The 15169-nt window shown below is 43.4% G+C and overlaps 1 protein-coding gene across 1 annotated transcript in view; it reads left to right on the top strand.

Annotated features, from left to right (window-relative positions):
* LOC129699106 (contactin-associated protein-like 5) overlaps positions 1-15169 on the top strand; it is a 682034-nt gene that overhangs the window by 590279 nt on the left and 76586 nt on the right. Inside the window, exon 22 of the mRNA XM_055638765.1 lies at positions 11444-11662. Coding sequence (XP_055494740.1) covers positions 11444-11662 — 219 coding nt within the window. The remainder of the gene's footprint in view (positions 1-11443; positions 11663-15169) is intronic.

Here is a 15169-nt window from a genome sequence, read left to right on the forward strand (position 1 = left end):
AAACAGACTTTAAATCTGAACATTAGTGAGGTTGAACCCAACCGATGTCTCACCTACCATGTGCACTCTCCAAAAGGTTTAATCGCATCACAAAGTGAAGTGACAATCCTTGACAATTTTACTCCTCTTTGCGAGAACAATATAATCAGACTGCTTCCAGCAATGTCACGTACTATCCTGTTAGCCCAAGATCAGTTTGTTCAGTAAGCAGAGCAATTGCACTGAAAATCACCCAGATTCAGAAGTTTCTGCTTTTAGTCCAAAGCTGCAGCATTGAGGTCTATGTTTCATTTGTTCTTGCTGTGGGGTAAAGAATCAAGAGGGCTAATAATTAGTCAATTGGGATTTGGATTGTGCTCAATTGGCCTGAGGTGAGGCCCCAATTTGCTGCAATTTCTTGCGGTCTTGGATGGAGCTTTCCAAACCAAGCTGTGATGCATTCTGATAAATATGCTATCTATGGCGCATCTGTACAAGTTGGTGAGAGTTGTAGGGGACATGCCAAACTTTCCAAGTCTTCTAAGGAAGTAGAGGCGTTGGTGTGCTTTCTTGGTGATTGCTTCAATATGGGTGGTCAGGGGAGAAGTTGCTGGTGAATATTGACTCCAAGGAAGTTGAAGTTTTCAACCATCTCTGTTTCGGCATCGTCAATGCAAACTGGGGTATGTGTGTACCGCTTCACTTCCTGATGTTGATCACCATCTCCTTTGTCTTGCTGACATTGAGGGAAAGGTTGTTGTCTCGACACCAGGACATGAGGACCTCAATCTCCTTCCTGTATTCCGTCCAATCATTATTTGATACTGGGCCCACAATGGTGGTGCCAGCTGCATATTTTATTAGTACATGGCTGCGCAGTCGTGGGTGTACATGGCGTGGAGAAAGGGGCTGGGAATGCATTCTTGCGGGAGCACTGGTATTGAGGATTATCGTGGAGGATGATTTGTCCACAACCTCACTGATTGGGCTCTGTTGGTCAGGAAACCGAGGATCCAGTTGCAGAGACGAGTGCTGAAATTGCAGAGATGAGTGTTTGAGTGAATTGATTGAATTAAAAGGAGAGAATTTTAGCAGATTGGCTGTATATGCAGGGGCGGAAATCACTATCAAAACATGGGAGGGACACTATTTGGGGGGGGACACAATTTCTTGGTGGCCGCTCGCACATGCATGCGTGCACACACACACACAAACACACGCGAGGCTTTGGAGGCTTCAGCCGTGGGCCCTGTGGACAGTAACATCGGGAGCTGACATGGTTGGTGACCGAATCCCAGCTCCAGCAACAACAGCTTAATCCGCCCCAAATTGTGGGGCTTGAATCGGCCCGTTCGCGGGTCCTTTCATTGCCCAGCACGGCTTAAAATCGGCCGGCCGGGGCTTCAACATTGGGAGACTTGATCGCCTTGACACAGCAGTTGATTTCATTCAAACCGGGCAACGAAAGGCCCCGCGATGGCTCGATTCAGCCCTTAGAAAGCGTCTGATACGTGCGTGAATCTTTCAAATGCTACAATGTGATAAATAACACTTAAACAAATAAAACTGAAACAAATAAAGGCAAAGAGAAGAACCAACCTTGGAGGGGGGAGAGAGAGAGAGCGAGAGATGGGGAAAAAAGTACTAAATAACGTGAGTGACGTGAATGAGGGGCTTACCTGCAAGTCAACCAGGAAACCTGTTTGACTGGAACCTTTAATGACCTGTCATTTAAATCCAATACTCGTTTAAATTTTTCCCATCCACCAATACATCCAATTAGTTCAAACGGTAATTGTACCCACATCAAACAGCTTTAAGAAATTCTCTGTGATACTTGAAGGCCAAAACACAATTGGTGACACATTGTGTTAATATGATGTTAATAGAGACATTTAACAAGCGCTTAACAGTGACACCCCCACTGTCTCGCAGAAAGCGGAGATTTTAATAGATTTTTTTTCACCGAATTTCGAAATTCTGATTCCAAAACATGGGGTGGGGTGGGGTGGGGGGGGATTGTCCCCCACCTCTCAAAACATGGGAGGGACAGTATATGTTCTGCAGTTTAGACTGAAACTTTCAAAATTCGAAAGAAGCTTGACAGAGTTGGTGCAGGAGGTCAGTTTATAATGGACAAATTCTGTATTAGCGCACTCAAGGAAAAAACAAGTGAATTGTCACTCTTTTATGACCAGCTACTGCCATACTGTCATTTTGAAGGACTTTTTCCATAACAGTTGGGCAGGCAATTGCTTGGCCCTGGAATTATTACAATTCCGGCAGATCTAATATAAATTTTATTTAAGTTCTCTTTGATTTCTAGTTCCTCTGCATCCTATGTCCCTGAGCATATTATGCATTTGAGCTACTGTAGCTGTGCAGTGTGTTACTCAGTTGCAGGCATCTTAAAGGCTTGCTGTAAATAACTTGCATCCGAAGCTCTAAGAGGATTTGATCTGTGCACTTTTATTGAGAAATAAACATTAAAGCCATGGACTTGTTGCAAGCGGCCAAGAACTAACTCGCAGCGAAAGATGAACATTTCAGTGGACCGAGCATTACACATTCAAATTCAAAGCAGAATCTATTTTAAAATAAGGTGTCATCCCAATAAGACAGGGATGAGGTGAAATACAGGCTTGCTAAGCTCCATGACTCTCTTGGAAATCTTCCCCTGAAAGGGCTGTGAAAACAGAGTATGTTTTTAAAGCAGGGATAGATAGATTGCTGATGAGCAAGGGGGTGAAAGGTTTAGAAATCTGAAGAAGGGACCTGACCCAAAACATCACCCATCCATATTACCCAGAGATTCTGCCTGACCCATAGAAATGGAGAAACATAGAAAATAGGTGCAGGAGTAGGTCATTTGGCCCTTCCAAGCCTGCACTGTTATTCAATATGATCATGGCTGATCACCCAGAATCAGTACCCTGTTCGTGCTTTCTCCCCATATCCCATGATTCCGTTAGCCCTAAGAGTTATATCTACTGTAACTCTCTCGTGAATACATCTGAGGTGCTATTCTTCCAATTTGCAGTTACTCTCCGTCGGTACGGTGGTATAACAGTAGAGCTACTGCCTTACAGCACCAGAGACCCAGGTTCGATCCTGACTATCAATGCTGTCTGTACAGTTTCTATGTTCTCCACTTGCGTGGGTTTTCTCTGGGATTTTCGGTTTCCTCCCACCAACATTTTCCCTAGTGTGTGTAGGATAGTGTAAGTGTGCAGGGATCGCTGGTCGGCGCGGACTCGGTGGGCCGAAGGGCCTGTTTCCACGCTGTATCTCTAAACTAAACTAAACTAAACTCAGGCCCTTGAATCCTGGCACCATCCTCATAAATTTCCAGGCCACTCAAGTGAAGTGAAATCTTTTTAATGCCCCCACATATCCAACCGCCCTGTCCATTCTATCAGATTGTTACAATTCCCCATTCCCATCTCCCCTTCAATAGAACATCATCCTAGCCCAGCCCTAAATTTTATTTAGTGCTGATAAGATAAAAATGTCTGACACTATTTATTATTCCCCTTCCCATTCCCACACTGACCTGTCTGTCCTGGGCCTCCTCCATTGTCAGAGTGAGGACAAACACAAATTGGAGGAACAGCACCTCATACAGCTTACAATATTGATTTCTCTAACTTTGTGACCATTGCATCCCTTCTCTCTTTGACTAGCTTCAAAGTTGTCTTGTTTAGTCTCATTATCTGTTACTCGTTGTCGCCTAGCCCACAGCTTACAATGGTCTGCTTCCTTTATCATTGGTCCTTTTTTCATATCTTTCATTCATTTGTTCTATATCTCTCTATATCACCGTCTATATCTCTTATTTCCCTTTCAGTCCAAAGAAGGGTCTCGACCCAAAACGTCACCTATTCCTTTTCTCCAGAGATACTGTCTGACCCACTGAGTTACTCTAGTACTTTGTGTCTATAGAAACATAGAAACATAGATAATATGTGCAGGAGTAGGCCATTCAGTCCTTTGAGCCAGCACCGCCATTCAATTTGATCATGGCTGCTCATCCAAAATCAGTACCCCGTTCCCTTTTTCCCCATATCTTGATTCCTTTAGCCCAAAGAGCTAAATCTAGTGCGTTCGGCCGAACGCACTACTCTCTGCAGAGCCTTCTTGTCCTGGGCAGAGCAATGTCCAAACCAGATGGTAATATTTCCGGACAAGATGATTTCCACCACCGCTGAGTAGAAGCACTCGAGGATCCTCGGAGACACTCTGAATTTCCTCAATTGCCTGAGGTGGTAAAGGCGCTGCCTTGCCTTACTCACGAATGCTGCGGTGTGTGATGTCCATGTCATATCCTCAGAAATGTGGACTCCCAGATATTTAAAACAGCTCACCCTATCCACAGTAACCCCATTTATCCTCAATGGTGTGTACATCCTCGGATGATGTGCCCTCCTAAAGTCTACGATCAGCTCCTTAGTTTTTTTGATGTTCAAGAGGAGGCTGTTGTCCTGACACCAGAATGCCAGATCAGCCACCTCCTGCCGGTAGGCCTTCTCATCGTTGTCTGAGATCAGGCCCACCACCACAGTGTCATCAGCAAACTTGATTATTGAGTTGGAGCTGAACCTGAACCAGTGAATTGGCCTCCACCTCCTTCTGTGACAGAGAATTCCACAGATTCACAACTCTCTGGGTGAAAAAGTTGTTCCTCATCTCAGTCCTACCCCTTATTATTAAACTGTGACCCCTGGTTCTGGAATCCCCCAACATCCGGAACATTTTTCCGGTATCTAGCCTGTCCAATCCCTTAAAAATAACTTTATATGTTTCTATAAGATCCCCTCTCATCATTTTAAATTCAAGTAAATACAAGCTCAGTCGACCATTTCTTTCAACATATGTCAGTCCTGCCATCCCGGGAATGCACTCCCTCAATAGCAATAATGTCCTTCCTCAAATTAGTAGATCAAAACTGTACACAGTACACCAGATGCGTTCTCACCAGGACCCTGTACAACTGCAGTAGGACATCCTTGCTCCGAAATTCAAATCCTCTCGCAATGAAGGCCAACATGCTTTCTTCACTGCCTGCTGTACCAGCATGCTTACTTTCAGCGACTGATGTACGAGGACACCCAGGTCTTGTTGCACCTCCCCTTTTCCTAATTTGACACCATTCAGATAATAATCTGCCTTCCTGTTCTTGCCACCAAAGTGGATAACCTCACATTTATCCACATTATACTGCATCAGCCATGCATCTGCCCACTCACCCAACCTATTCAAGTCACCCTGAAGCCTCATAGCATCCTCCTCTGCTTTGTGTCATCCACAAACCTGGAGATGTTACGTTTAATTCCCTCGTCTAAATCGTTAATACATATTGAAAATAACTGGGGTCCCAGCACTGAGCCTTGCGGCACTCCACTAGTCACTTCTGAAAAGGACACGTTAATTCCGACTGTTGCTTCCTGTCTGCCAACCATGTGCTCTAATTCATTGTAAACCAGCATCTGCAGTTCATTCCTACACTATTAATTGCATGTAGACACAAAATGCTGGAGTAACTCAGCGGGTGAGGCAGCATCTCTGGAGAGAAGGAATGGGCGACGTTTCTAGTCAAGACTCTTCTTCAGAATTAATTCTATTAATTGCATGTTGATTCTTGTTCAGAAGCAGTTCAGTTTGGTTGATTTTTATCATTTTGGCTGGGTGGGCGTTGCAACAATTTAGTTTCCCAAAGCCATGTTTCGGTCAAGTATTCCATTTTAAAATGGGAGTATAGTAATTTTTTTTTCTCTGTAATATGTATCAGATTTCCCTCCAACATTGCTGCGGTCAAATCAGAGCATAATGCCACTTCAGTTCAAATCAAATCACCTGATTCAGTTCTGATGAGATCGGGCACCTTCTCCTGGCTCGCTGTAACAGGAAAGAGAAGAAAATTGCACCACCCACAAAACCCATTATAGTGTATAATAAAACAGATTGAAATGCACTCCATGGATGTGACATATCTCAAGGTTGATAAACTGTGACCAAAATATTGGCAATAGATTCCATATTCAGTTTTTTTTTTATTTTCGGTTTACAGAATTTGCAGTCTTTCTTTTGATGAACTGTTAAAGCTTTCTTCAATTGGTTTCCCTAATAACTTAATCCCATCAAGGCATTATTACCTTGATACACAATCCAGTTGCAGAATTACTCAATGTGTGTGGACTCACAATTACCCATTCATTTTTGACACGTTATGTTATGGGATTTTTTGATTAGTTTGGCAACACTCCTGTCAGTTTGTTGCATGGTGTTTGGTGTAAAAGGCAGAAGTATTCCAACTACACTCTCGAACAACAACTCACATTTACATTGTGCTTTCAATACATGAACAATACAAGAAGTAGGAGCCAGACTAGTTGATACAAGATACGAGTCATTTTTTGGCCCTTTCATAGTCACGTGTGTGAACAAATTATGAAAAATTGTGGAATACATATCTTCTAATTCTGAAAGCATTACGGGTATATTGTTTTGTACTGTATATGATACTTTTTTTTAAAATATCAATAGAATAGAATAGTTTCTTTATTGTCATTGCAACATGAGCCATGTACAACGAAATTTAAAAATGTCAGCCAGTCAGTGCACCATTCAAACATTTCTAAAAGCTAACGATACATACAAGGTAAAATATTAAAAGATAAACAACTAAATAAATATCACGAACACAGGCATACACACCCAACCCTCTATCCTTCTGTCGATTTCACAGTGTACCACGTCCCTTAGTAATATCTCCCCCCTGCGTTCCTTGGCGGCTACATTTACGGATAGCAGTGGGGTAAAAACTGTTTTTTAGTCTGTTCGTCCTTGTAGATCTGTACCGTCTGCCTGACGGCAACAGTTCAAACAGGGAGTGTCCGGGGTGGGAAATGTCCTTTATGATGCTCTGGGATTTTTTGGTGCAGCGGGAACAATTTAAATATTTATGTTCTTCTGATAATGTTTAGGGTCAGACGTCAAATATGTCTGGCCATACGGAAGCATTTTTTCATAACTCAGTTTTATCTTACAAACTTGTGAATTTTCAAAAGCTAGAATGTTCATATCTTTAGCAGACATGCATTATAGTTCTGTAGGTAGGAAAATAGCAATGAATAAGATTAATCTCTTACAAGCATTTTTTTAATGCATTATTTGATGTGATGACATCTGGTCACGTGTGTGATATTTTGGTTCACTTTCCAAAGAATGGCCCTTTACTGCAAAAGTTGCACTAAACATTGGTCCCTTATCGTGTATCTGCACACTGTAAATAGGTTGCTTGTAATAATGTATTGTCTTCCCGCTGATTGGTTAGCACGCAACAAAAGCTTTTCACTGTACCTCGGTACGTGTGACAATAAACCAAACTGAACTAGTGCAAGAGGTGGGTTGTAATGTTCCATTGTCAAGGTAGGATTCAGGTTGTGAAGTCAGTTGAAGAACCTGATAGTTGTATGAAAATTAGCTGTTCTTGAACCTGCTGGTGTGGGAATTCAGGATTCTGTACCTCCTGCCCGATGGTAGCAGTGAGAAGAAGGCGTGACTGAGTTAGTGGGGATCTTTGATGATAGGTGCCTCCTTCGTGAGGCAGCTCTTCATGTGGATGCTTTCGGTGGAGGAGAGGGCCCTGGGCATAATCGACCAGGCTGAGCCCATCTCTCCCTCTGTTTCTGCCTCTTTCGTTTCTGCGTGTTGGAATTTGCCATGACGGGCCACGATGCTTTGCTTAGTACATCAGTAAAAGTTTGTTATTGACAAACACACCAAATCTCTTTAACCATCTCTACCATAGGCATGGTGGCACAACGGTAGAGTTGCAGCCATACAGCGCTTACAGTGCCGGAGACCCGGGTTCAATCCTGACCGCGGGTGCTGTCTGTACGGAGTTTGTACGTTCTCCGGTGACCTGCGTGGGTTTTCTCTGCGATCTTCAGTTTCATCCCACACTCCAAAGACGTGCCGGTTTGTAGGTTAATTGGCTTGGTATAAATGTAAAATTGTCGCTAGTGTGAGTAGGGTAGTGTTAATGTGCGGGGATCGCTGGTTGGTGCAGACTCGGTCGGCCGAAGGTTCTGATCCTGCGCTGTATCTCCAAACTAAACTAAAAATCTAAGAAACGTGAGACCCTGGCATGCCTTCTGCATTATTGCATCTATGTGGTGGGCCAGGACAAGTTACCCATTAAATGTTCACAGCCAGGAATATGAAGCTGCTAACTCTCTCCAACACCGATCATTAGCTTGATGTAATCCAGTCTTATGGCTTCATCTTGTTGGCACATCAATTTTAGCTATGCCTGATTCTGTTTCCAGCAAGTCCTTGCACAAATATTGGTTTTATTTAATTTATTTAATTTATTTTATTTTGCTTCTTTATTATATGATCTGTTGAGTACTCTGTTTACAGACCTGTTGTGCTACTACAAGTAAGAATTTCAATGTTCCTTTTCAGTAAATGTGACAATTAAACACTTAATGCTGGATAATTCAGCTGGGTGCATCCCCTCTCTCTCCGTTCCTCCCCCACCCTAGTCATTGTATTAGTTTCGCTGTCGTGCTGGTGAGTTTCATTGTCCGTTTTCACCTGGCCCACAGCTAACAATGGACTACTTTCTTGATCATTGCTTTTTTGCACATCTTTCATTTCTTTGTTCTATATCTCTCCATATCGCCATCTACATCTCTCGTTGCTCTTTCCCCTGACTCTCAGTCTGAAGAAAGGGCTCAACCTGAAGCATCACCCATTCCTTCATTCCGGTGATGCTACCTGACCCGCTGAGTTACTCCAGCATTTTGTGTCTCTCTTCAGCGTAAAACAGCATCTGCAGCGAGTTTAGTTTAATTTAGCCGAGACATACAGTCCCTACTACCAACGGAGACCACGCCGACCAGCGATCCCCACACATTAAGACTACCCTACACACACTAAGGACAATCTTACATTCATACCAAGCCAATTAACCGACAAACCTGTATGTCTTTGGAGTGTGGGAGGAAACTGAAGATCTCGGAGAAAACCCACGCAGGTCATGGGGAGAACGTACAAACTCTGTACAGACAGCACCTGTAGTCAGGAACGAACCCGGGTCTCTGGCGCTGTATGGCAGTAGCTTCACCGCTACCACTACGCCACCGTGTCATCTTTCTTCCCTACACAATTAAACCATCGTTACTCTTGACTCTTGACATCTGCAATCCTTATTGAACGAAGATTGATCTCATGCTTGATTGTAATGGCAGAGTGATGGAGACTGCATATCAGGCCATGACATTACAAATAGTGGTAATGTTTCTCCCTGCTGCAGACAATAGTTCTCAGCCGAGCTTGGATTCCCAGCATTGAGCTGTCAGGGCTGTTGTAAGTCTACTCCATTTACAATGATTGTGGCACCACAAAAACACAGTACAGGATTTGATCATTGTAATGACCTCGTGGGGCAAACTGTTTTTCCGTACGTGTTCTTTGCACTGAAATGGTAAAAGTTTATTTGATTGAAAATCTGATTGAAAGATAAGGCATGGAAAGAGGTCCTTCCGCCCACCATGTCCACACCAACTGGCAATCGCCCGTTCACATTTACTCTATCCTTTCTCACTTTTTCATCCGCTCCCTGCACACTCAGGGCAACTGAACATTGGCCAGTTAACCTACAAACCTGCACGTCTTTGGGATGTGGGAGGAAACCGGAGCACCCGGAGTAAAACCCATGTGGTCACAGGGAGGACGTGCAAACTCCACACGGATAGCACCCGAGGTCAGGATCGAACCAGGGTGTCGTGAGGCAGTAGCTCTACCAGATGTACCACTGTGCTGCATTGCTTTCTAACCGTATCTGTCTTTGCCAGAATCAACCAGAGATGTTATTTCTAAATTCGTCTTGCCACCCTATTTACTCACATGTTTAAAGTAATGACAAATTCTAAATTTACTAACAAGTTGGTAAACTTACAATACTGGGAGACACTGAATCATCCAGCTTCTTCAGTTACTCAGTGGGAGCGTTAGTATTTGCGGATAATGAAGGATGCACTGTGCAAATAAGAAAATTGTATATTCCGTCACTTTATACTGTATTCCTTCTGACATTTCCTACTGTATTTGACAACTTTTCTCAAGTAACAACTATTCCTGAGACAGGCCAATTAGCGTCAAAGACTACAGCAAGTAAAACTGCATGCTAGCGCACTGAAAGTGAATAAATATGGAAGAGTACGCAAAGTTGGCAGTCAGCCGGGGTCAGTTGACATAACGCTGGTGAATCTGTGCCCCACGTCATCCTCAAACAGTACTCCACAGGCAGAATTTGTCTGAGCATTTGCGAAGGATTATGAGGCGGCTTGTTTTTAAGGATAGATAACAAAATGCTGGAATAACTCAGCGGGACAGGCAGCATCTCTTGAGAGAAGGTAGACACAAAAACCTGGAGTAACTCAGCGGGACAGGCAGCATCCCTGGATAGAAGGTAAACACAAAATGCCGGAGTAACTCAGCTGGACAGGCAGCATCTCTGGAGAGAAGGTAGACACAAAATGTTGGAGTAACTCAGTGGGACAGGCAGCATCTCTGGAGAGAAGGAATGGGTGACGTTTCAGGTCGAGACCCTTCATCTGACTAGAGTCAGGGAAGGGGAAATGAGAGGTATCAACGATGATATAGAGAGATATAGAACAAATTATTGAAAAATATGCAAAAGTAATTTGCTTATCTTTCATTCATTTGTTCTCTATATCACCGTCTATATCTCTTGTTTCCCTTTTCCCTGACTCTAGTCTGAAGAAGGGTTTTGACCCGAAACATCACCTAGTCCTCCTCTCAAGAGATGCTGCCTGTCCAGCTGAGTTACTCCAACATTTTGTGTCTACCTTCGGTTTAAACCAGCATCCGCAGTTTCTGCTCACACACTGATCTCTGGACTTGTACTTGATAATAAATGCTCTCGCAATAGTAATGAGTTTCATCAGCTGGTAGTGCGGGAAGCTCACTGAGAAAGTGAAGCTGACACACTGGTAAGTTTGATTAAAATGCTGATGAATTTACAATTAAGTGACTTCAGCCTGTGAAAAATTGACTTCAACCTTTTCTCTTCTCCCTGAAGCCTAATTAACAATCAATTTCTGCCTGCTCTGAACACAGAGTGTGAAGTGAATCAATGGAACCGATGACAATGTACATGAATAATTTAGAAAATTAATTAAAATCTGACTATTAAGACTGTATTTGTTTAAAATGTCATAACGTCTAGTTTCATTGTACATGTGGGGGGTTGCGTTATCATATGGTTTCATTAAGAAGAAGTTGTTTTGATGAAGAATATGATAGGTTCACTGCGAGTAATGTTCTGGCAGTGAAACACATTAACTTGTGCTAAATTAGCTTGCTGTCATCTTTTATCATGTCCTGCCGCTGCACCGGACTAATGCCACATGATGTTTAAATCACATTTCAGACCACGATAATCTGCATGAAGAGGTATTGAGGGAAAACGCTGAAGGCTTCATTGGCTGCCTCTCCGCCGTCCAGTTTAATGGGATTGCTCCGCTGAAAGTTGCCTTGCATCATCCAGGCTCTCCTGGGGTCTCCGTAAATGGATACTTGGTGGAATCGAACTGTGGGTCTTCAGCCCGGAGCGAATCTAAAGCATTCACCACCTCGTACTCCTTAACAGGTAATATATTACCTATATTGGGAATAGCCTGTTTGGAAACACAGCGGGGAAACAGCCCCTTCTGCCCACCGAGTCCGCGCCGACTGGCGATCCCCACACGTCAACACTATCCTTCAGTGGAGACAATTTTTCATTTACACCAAGCCAATTGGCCTCCAAACCTGTACGTCCTTGGAGTGCGGGAGGAAACCGAAGATCTCTGAGAAAACCCACGCAGGTCACGGGGAGAACGTACATACTCTGTACTGACAGTACTCATAGTCAGGATCGAACCCGGGTCCCTGGCGCTGTAAGGCAGCAACTCTACCGCTGTGCCACCGTGTCGCCCAGATGTTTGATGATAAGGGTGGCACAGTGGCGTAGCGGTATGGTAGAGTTGCTGCCTTACAGCACTGGAGACCCGGGTTTGATCCTGACTACGGGTGTTGTCTGTACGTTGTATGTATGTTCTCTCCCATGACTCACGTGCGTTTTCCCATGGGTGAACCAGTTTCTTCCCACACTCCAAAGAACTAGAGGTTTGTCGGCTATTTGGCTTTGGTAAAAATTGTAATTTGTCCCAGTGTGTAATGTGTGCTAGTGTAACAGGGATTGCTGGTCAGCCCGGACTAAGTGGGCCGAAGGGTTTGTTTCCACGCTGTATCTCTAAACAGAACTGAACTAATAATGGGAATAAAAATATCTTTCCACTGGATGCTGGCAAGGGTGCAGTGAAGATTTATGAGGGTGTGGCCATGACTTGTGGGCCTGAGCTACATGGTTAGGTTGAGCAGGCTAAAACTTTATATCTTGGAGCGCAGGAGGATTAACCACACATACATATACATAGAAACAAACAATAATAGTGCAAAACGACAAAACCAATGCCTCCAAGTCGATGTAGTTCCAAACTTATTTGGAGGTTGTAGTGTTTAATAGCCTGATGGCTGTAGGGGAGATGCTGCTCCTGAACATGGATGTTACAGTTTTCAGGCTCCTATATCTTGCCGGGGTGAAATGTGTTTGTGGCCAGGGTGGTGTTGGTCTCTGATGATGCTGGCTGCCTTTGTTAGACAGTTCCTGTAAATCACTTTGATGGTATAGAAGTCAGAACCCATGATATATACTTGACTTTTTTTTGTTTGTTATATTGTTTACAGAGTAGATTACACATTCTGTGTAGGAAAGAGCTGCAGGTACTGGTTTAAATTGAAGGTAGACACAAAATGCTGGAGTAACTCAACGGGTCAGGCTGCACCTATGGAGAGAAGGAATGGGTGACGTTTCGGGTCGAGACCCTTCTTCAGACTGATGTCAGGGGAGGGGGTGGGACAAAGATAGAATATAGGCAGAGACAGTAAGACTAGTGGGAGAACTGGGAAGCGGAGGGAATGCAAAGGCTATCTGAAGTTAGAGAAGTCATTGTTCATACCGCTGGGGTGTGAGCTACCCAAGCAAAATATTCTGTTGTGCAGCTGCAAGTAAGAATTTCATTGTTCTGTCTGTTGATTCTTGACATGCTCGATGTATAGGAACAGAAGGATAGTGCAGATGATAGTAGCTAGGAGGTCTTTTGGTTCCTGAGGCATCAAGGATTAGTTTCTGGGGAAGGTGGAAATAGCACAAGGCAGACTGACTGCATCTGGATGGGGCTGGGATGAGTATTTTCACAAAAAAGTTTGTAGTCTGTGAGGTTTAAACTAATTAGACAGGTGAAGGAGAGTCAGCCGTGTATAATTAAAATGGATAAACAAAATGATTTGTAAGAGACAGACAGCATGAACGTAAGAAATGGAGCACAGTTGCATGGGAGCAGATTAAACAGGGATACAGAGGCATTAAGGGGAGCTTTATGGTGTGTAAGTGTAACTGTACAAAATATGGTGAGCTTTGGATGCTACTAAGCAAGGGGATTGAGATATAGTAGTGATAAAGACCTTGTGATAAAGTCCATGGAAATAAAGAGCTTGTTCTAAGCAGGATGTATTGGATACTACTCAATAAATATTAGAGGTAGTCTGTCGATCCCTTTGTTAGTTTTCCTGGGCTTCTGCATGACTAAATCAAAGCGATTTGCTGTGCCTTCCCAATGATCTCTTCTCCATTTTGAGCAGTCATGAGTCTGTCAAGATGGTTCCTTTTTATTTTCAAAGGAAGAGTTAAGGGGCTGTCCCACTTGGGCGACCTAATTGGCAAGTTTAGAAGAGTTTGAAAAAATGACATGTTGAAGACCTCCTTCACCTATGTAGAAGACCTCCATCGACTATGTTGAAGACCAGCTTCGACTAGCTACAACTAGATACGACTAACTTTGGGGAAATTGGACACCGAAAAGTGGAGTGTGAAGACGACCTCCTTCGATCTCCTTCGACCTCCCTTCGACTATGATGAAGACTATCTACAACTACCTTCGACTACCCGCGATTACCTACGACTAACATGCCGACCTACTACGATCTACTACGACTAAACCTACGAGTAAAAAAAGTATCGATTTTTCCATGGTGACCTTGGTTTACTCGCGAGGATTTTTTAACATATTGTAAAAAAACGTTGCGACCTAGCTGAGACCTCGAGTACGCGGAGACCACTCTCGACCATGAAGGAGAGTTACGAAGACCTCCTACGCCCTTGTGTTGAGTCGAGGGCAAAAGCGCCTGAACTCGCAGATTAGGTCGCCCAAGTGGGACAGGCCCTTTAGGAAACCTTGTATCGTTTTCTCCAACCTCTGGTAATCTCTTTTTGTAATGGGTCTTGGAGTAGTGTAGACAGTTTGATTGCATTTGTCGAAACAGGGTGGACCACGTGAAGGTTGCAATCTCCCACCCCAATGCTGGAGTAACTCAGTGGGACAGGCAACATCTCTGGAGAGAAGGAATTGGTGACATTTCGGGTCAAAACCCATATTCACACTGATGTCAGGGAAGTGGGTGGGACAGAGAGAGAATGTAGTCAGAGGCAGTAAGACTGATGGATGAACTAGGAAGGGGGAGGGGGTGGAGAGAGAGGGAAATCAAGGCCTATTGGAAGTTAGAGAAGTCAATGTTCATACCGCCGGGGTGTAATCTGCCCAAGCAAAATATGAGTCATCCCTAGACACAGAAGTGGAACGAGAAGATTGGAAACTTGAAGGTGTTAAACCATAATCTAGATAAAGTTAACAAACATTTGAATGAGTCTGGATTAAATGATGAAAACCACCAGGGATTGTTTTTAAAGAAGTTGAATTTAATTCAATGTTTTATAAAACCTTGAAACAGACAATTTTTGAAGGAAAATTGGTTGATGTTGTTTGCACATGACGATTTCAGAAATATTGTAGAAAGTACAATGTAAGTGCCTTGACAGAAAGCTGGATGTTCATGGAATTAAATGATTGAGGCCACATGGTTTATGGACATGAAACAGAACCATTTCCTTTTGAACTGGAGGATTTTAAGCAATTGAGTTTCCATGGTTTCTGGTAGTAACACTATTTTTAGTGATATATATTTAGATCTTTCGTCGGTTGCACATTGGTATAACATT

This window comes from Leucoraja erinacea, chromosome 7 (genome assembly GCF_028641065.1).
Source record: "Leucoraja erinacea ecotype New England chromosome 7, Leri_hhj_1, whole genome shotgun sequence".
Lineage (NCBI taxonomy): Eukaryota > Metazoa > Chordata > Chondrichthyes > Rajiformes > Rajidae > Leucoraja > Leucoraja erinaceus.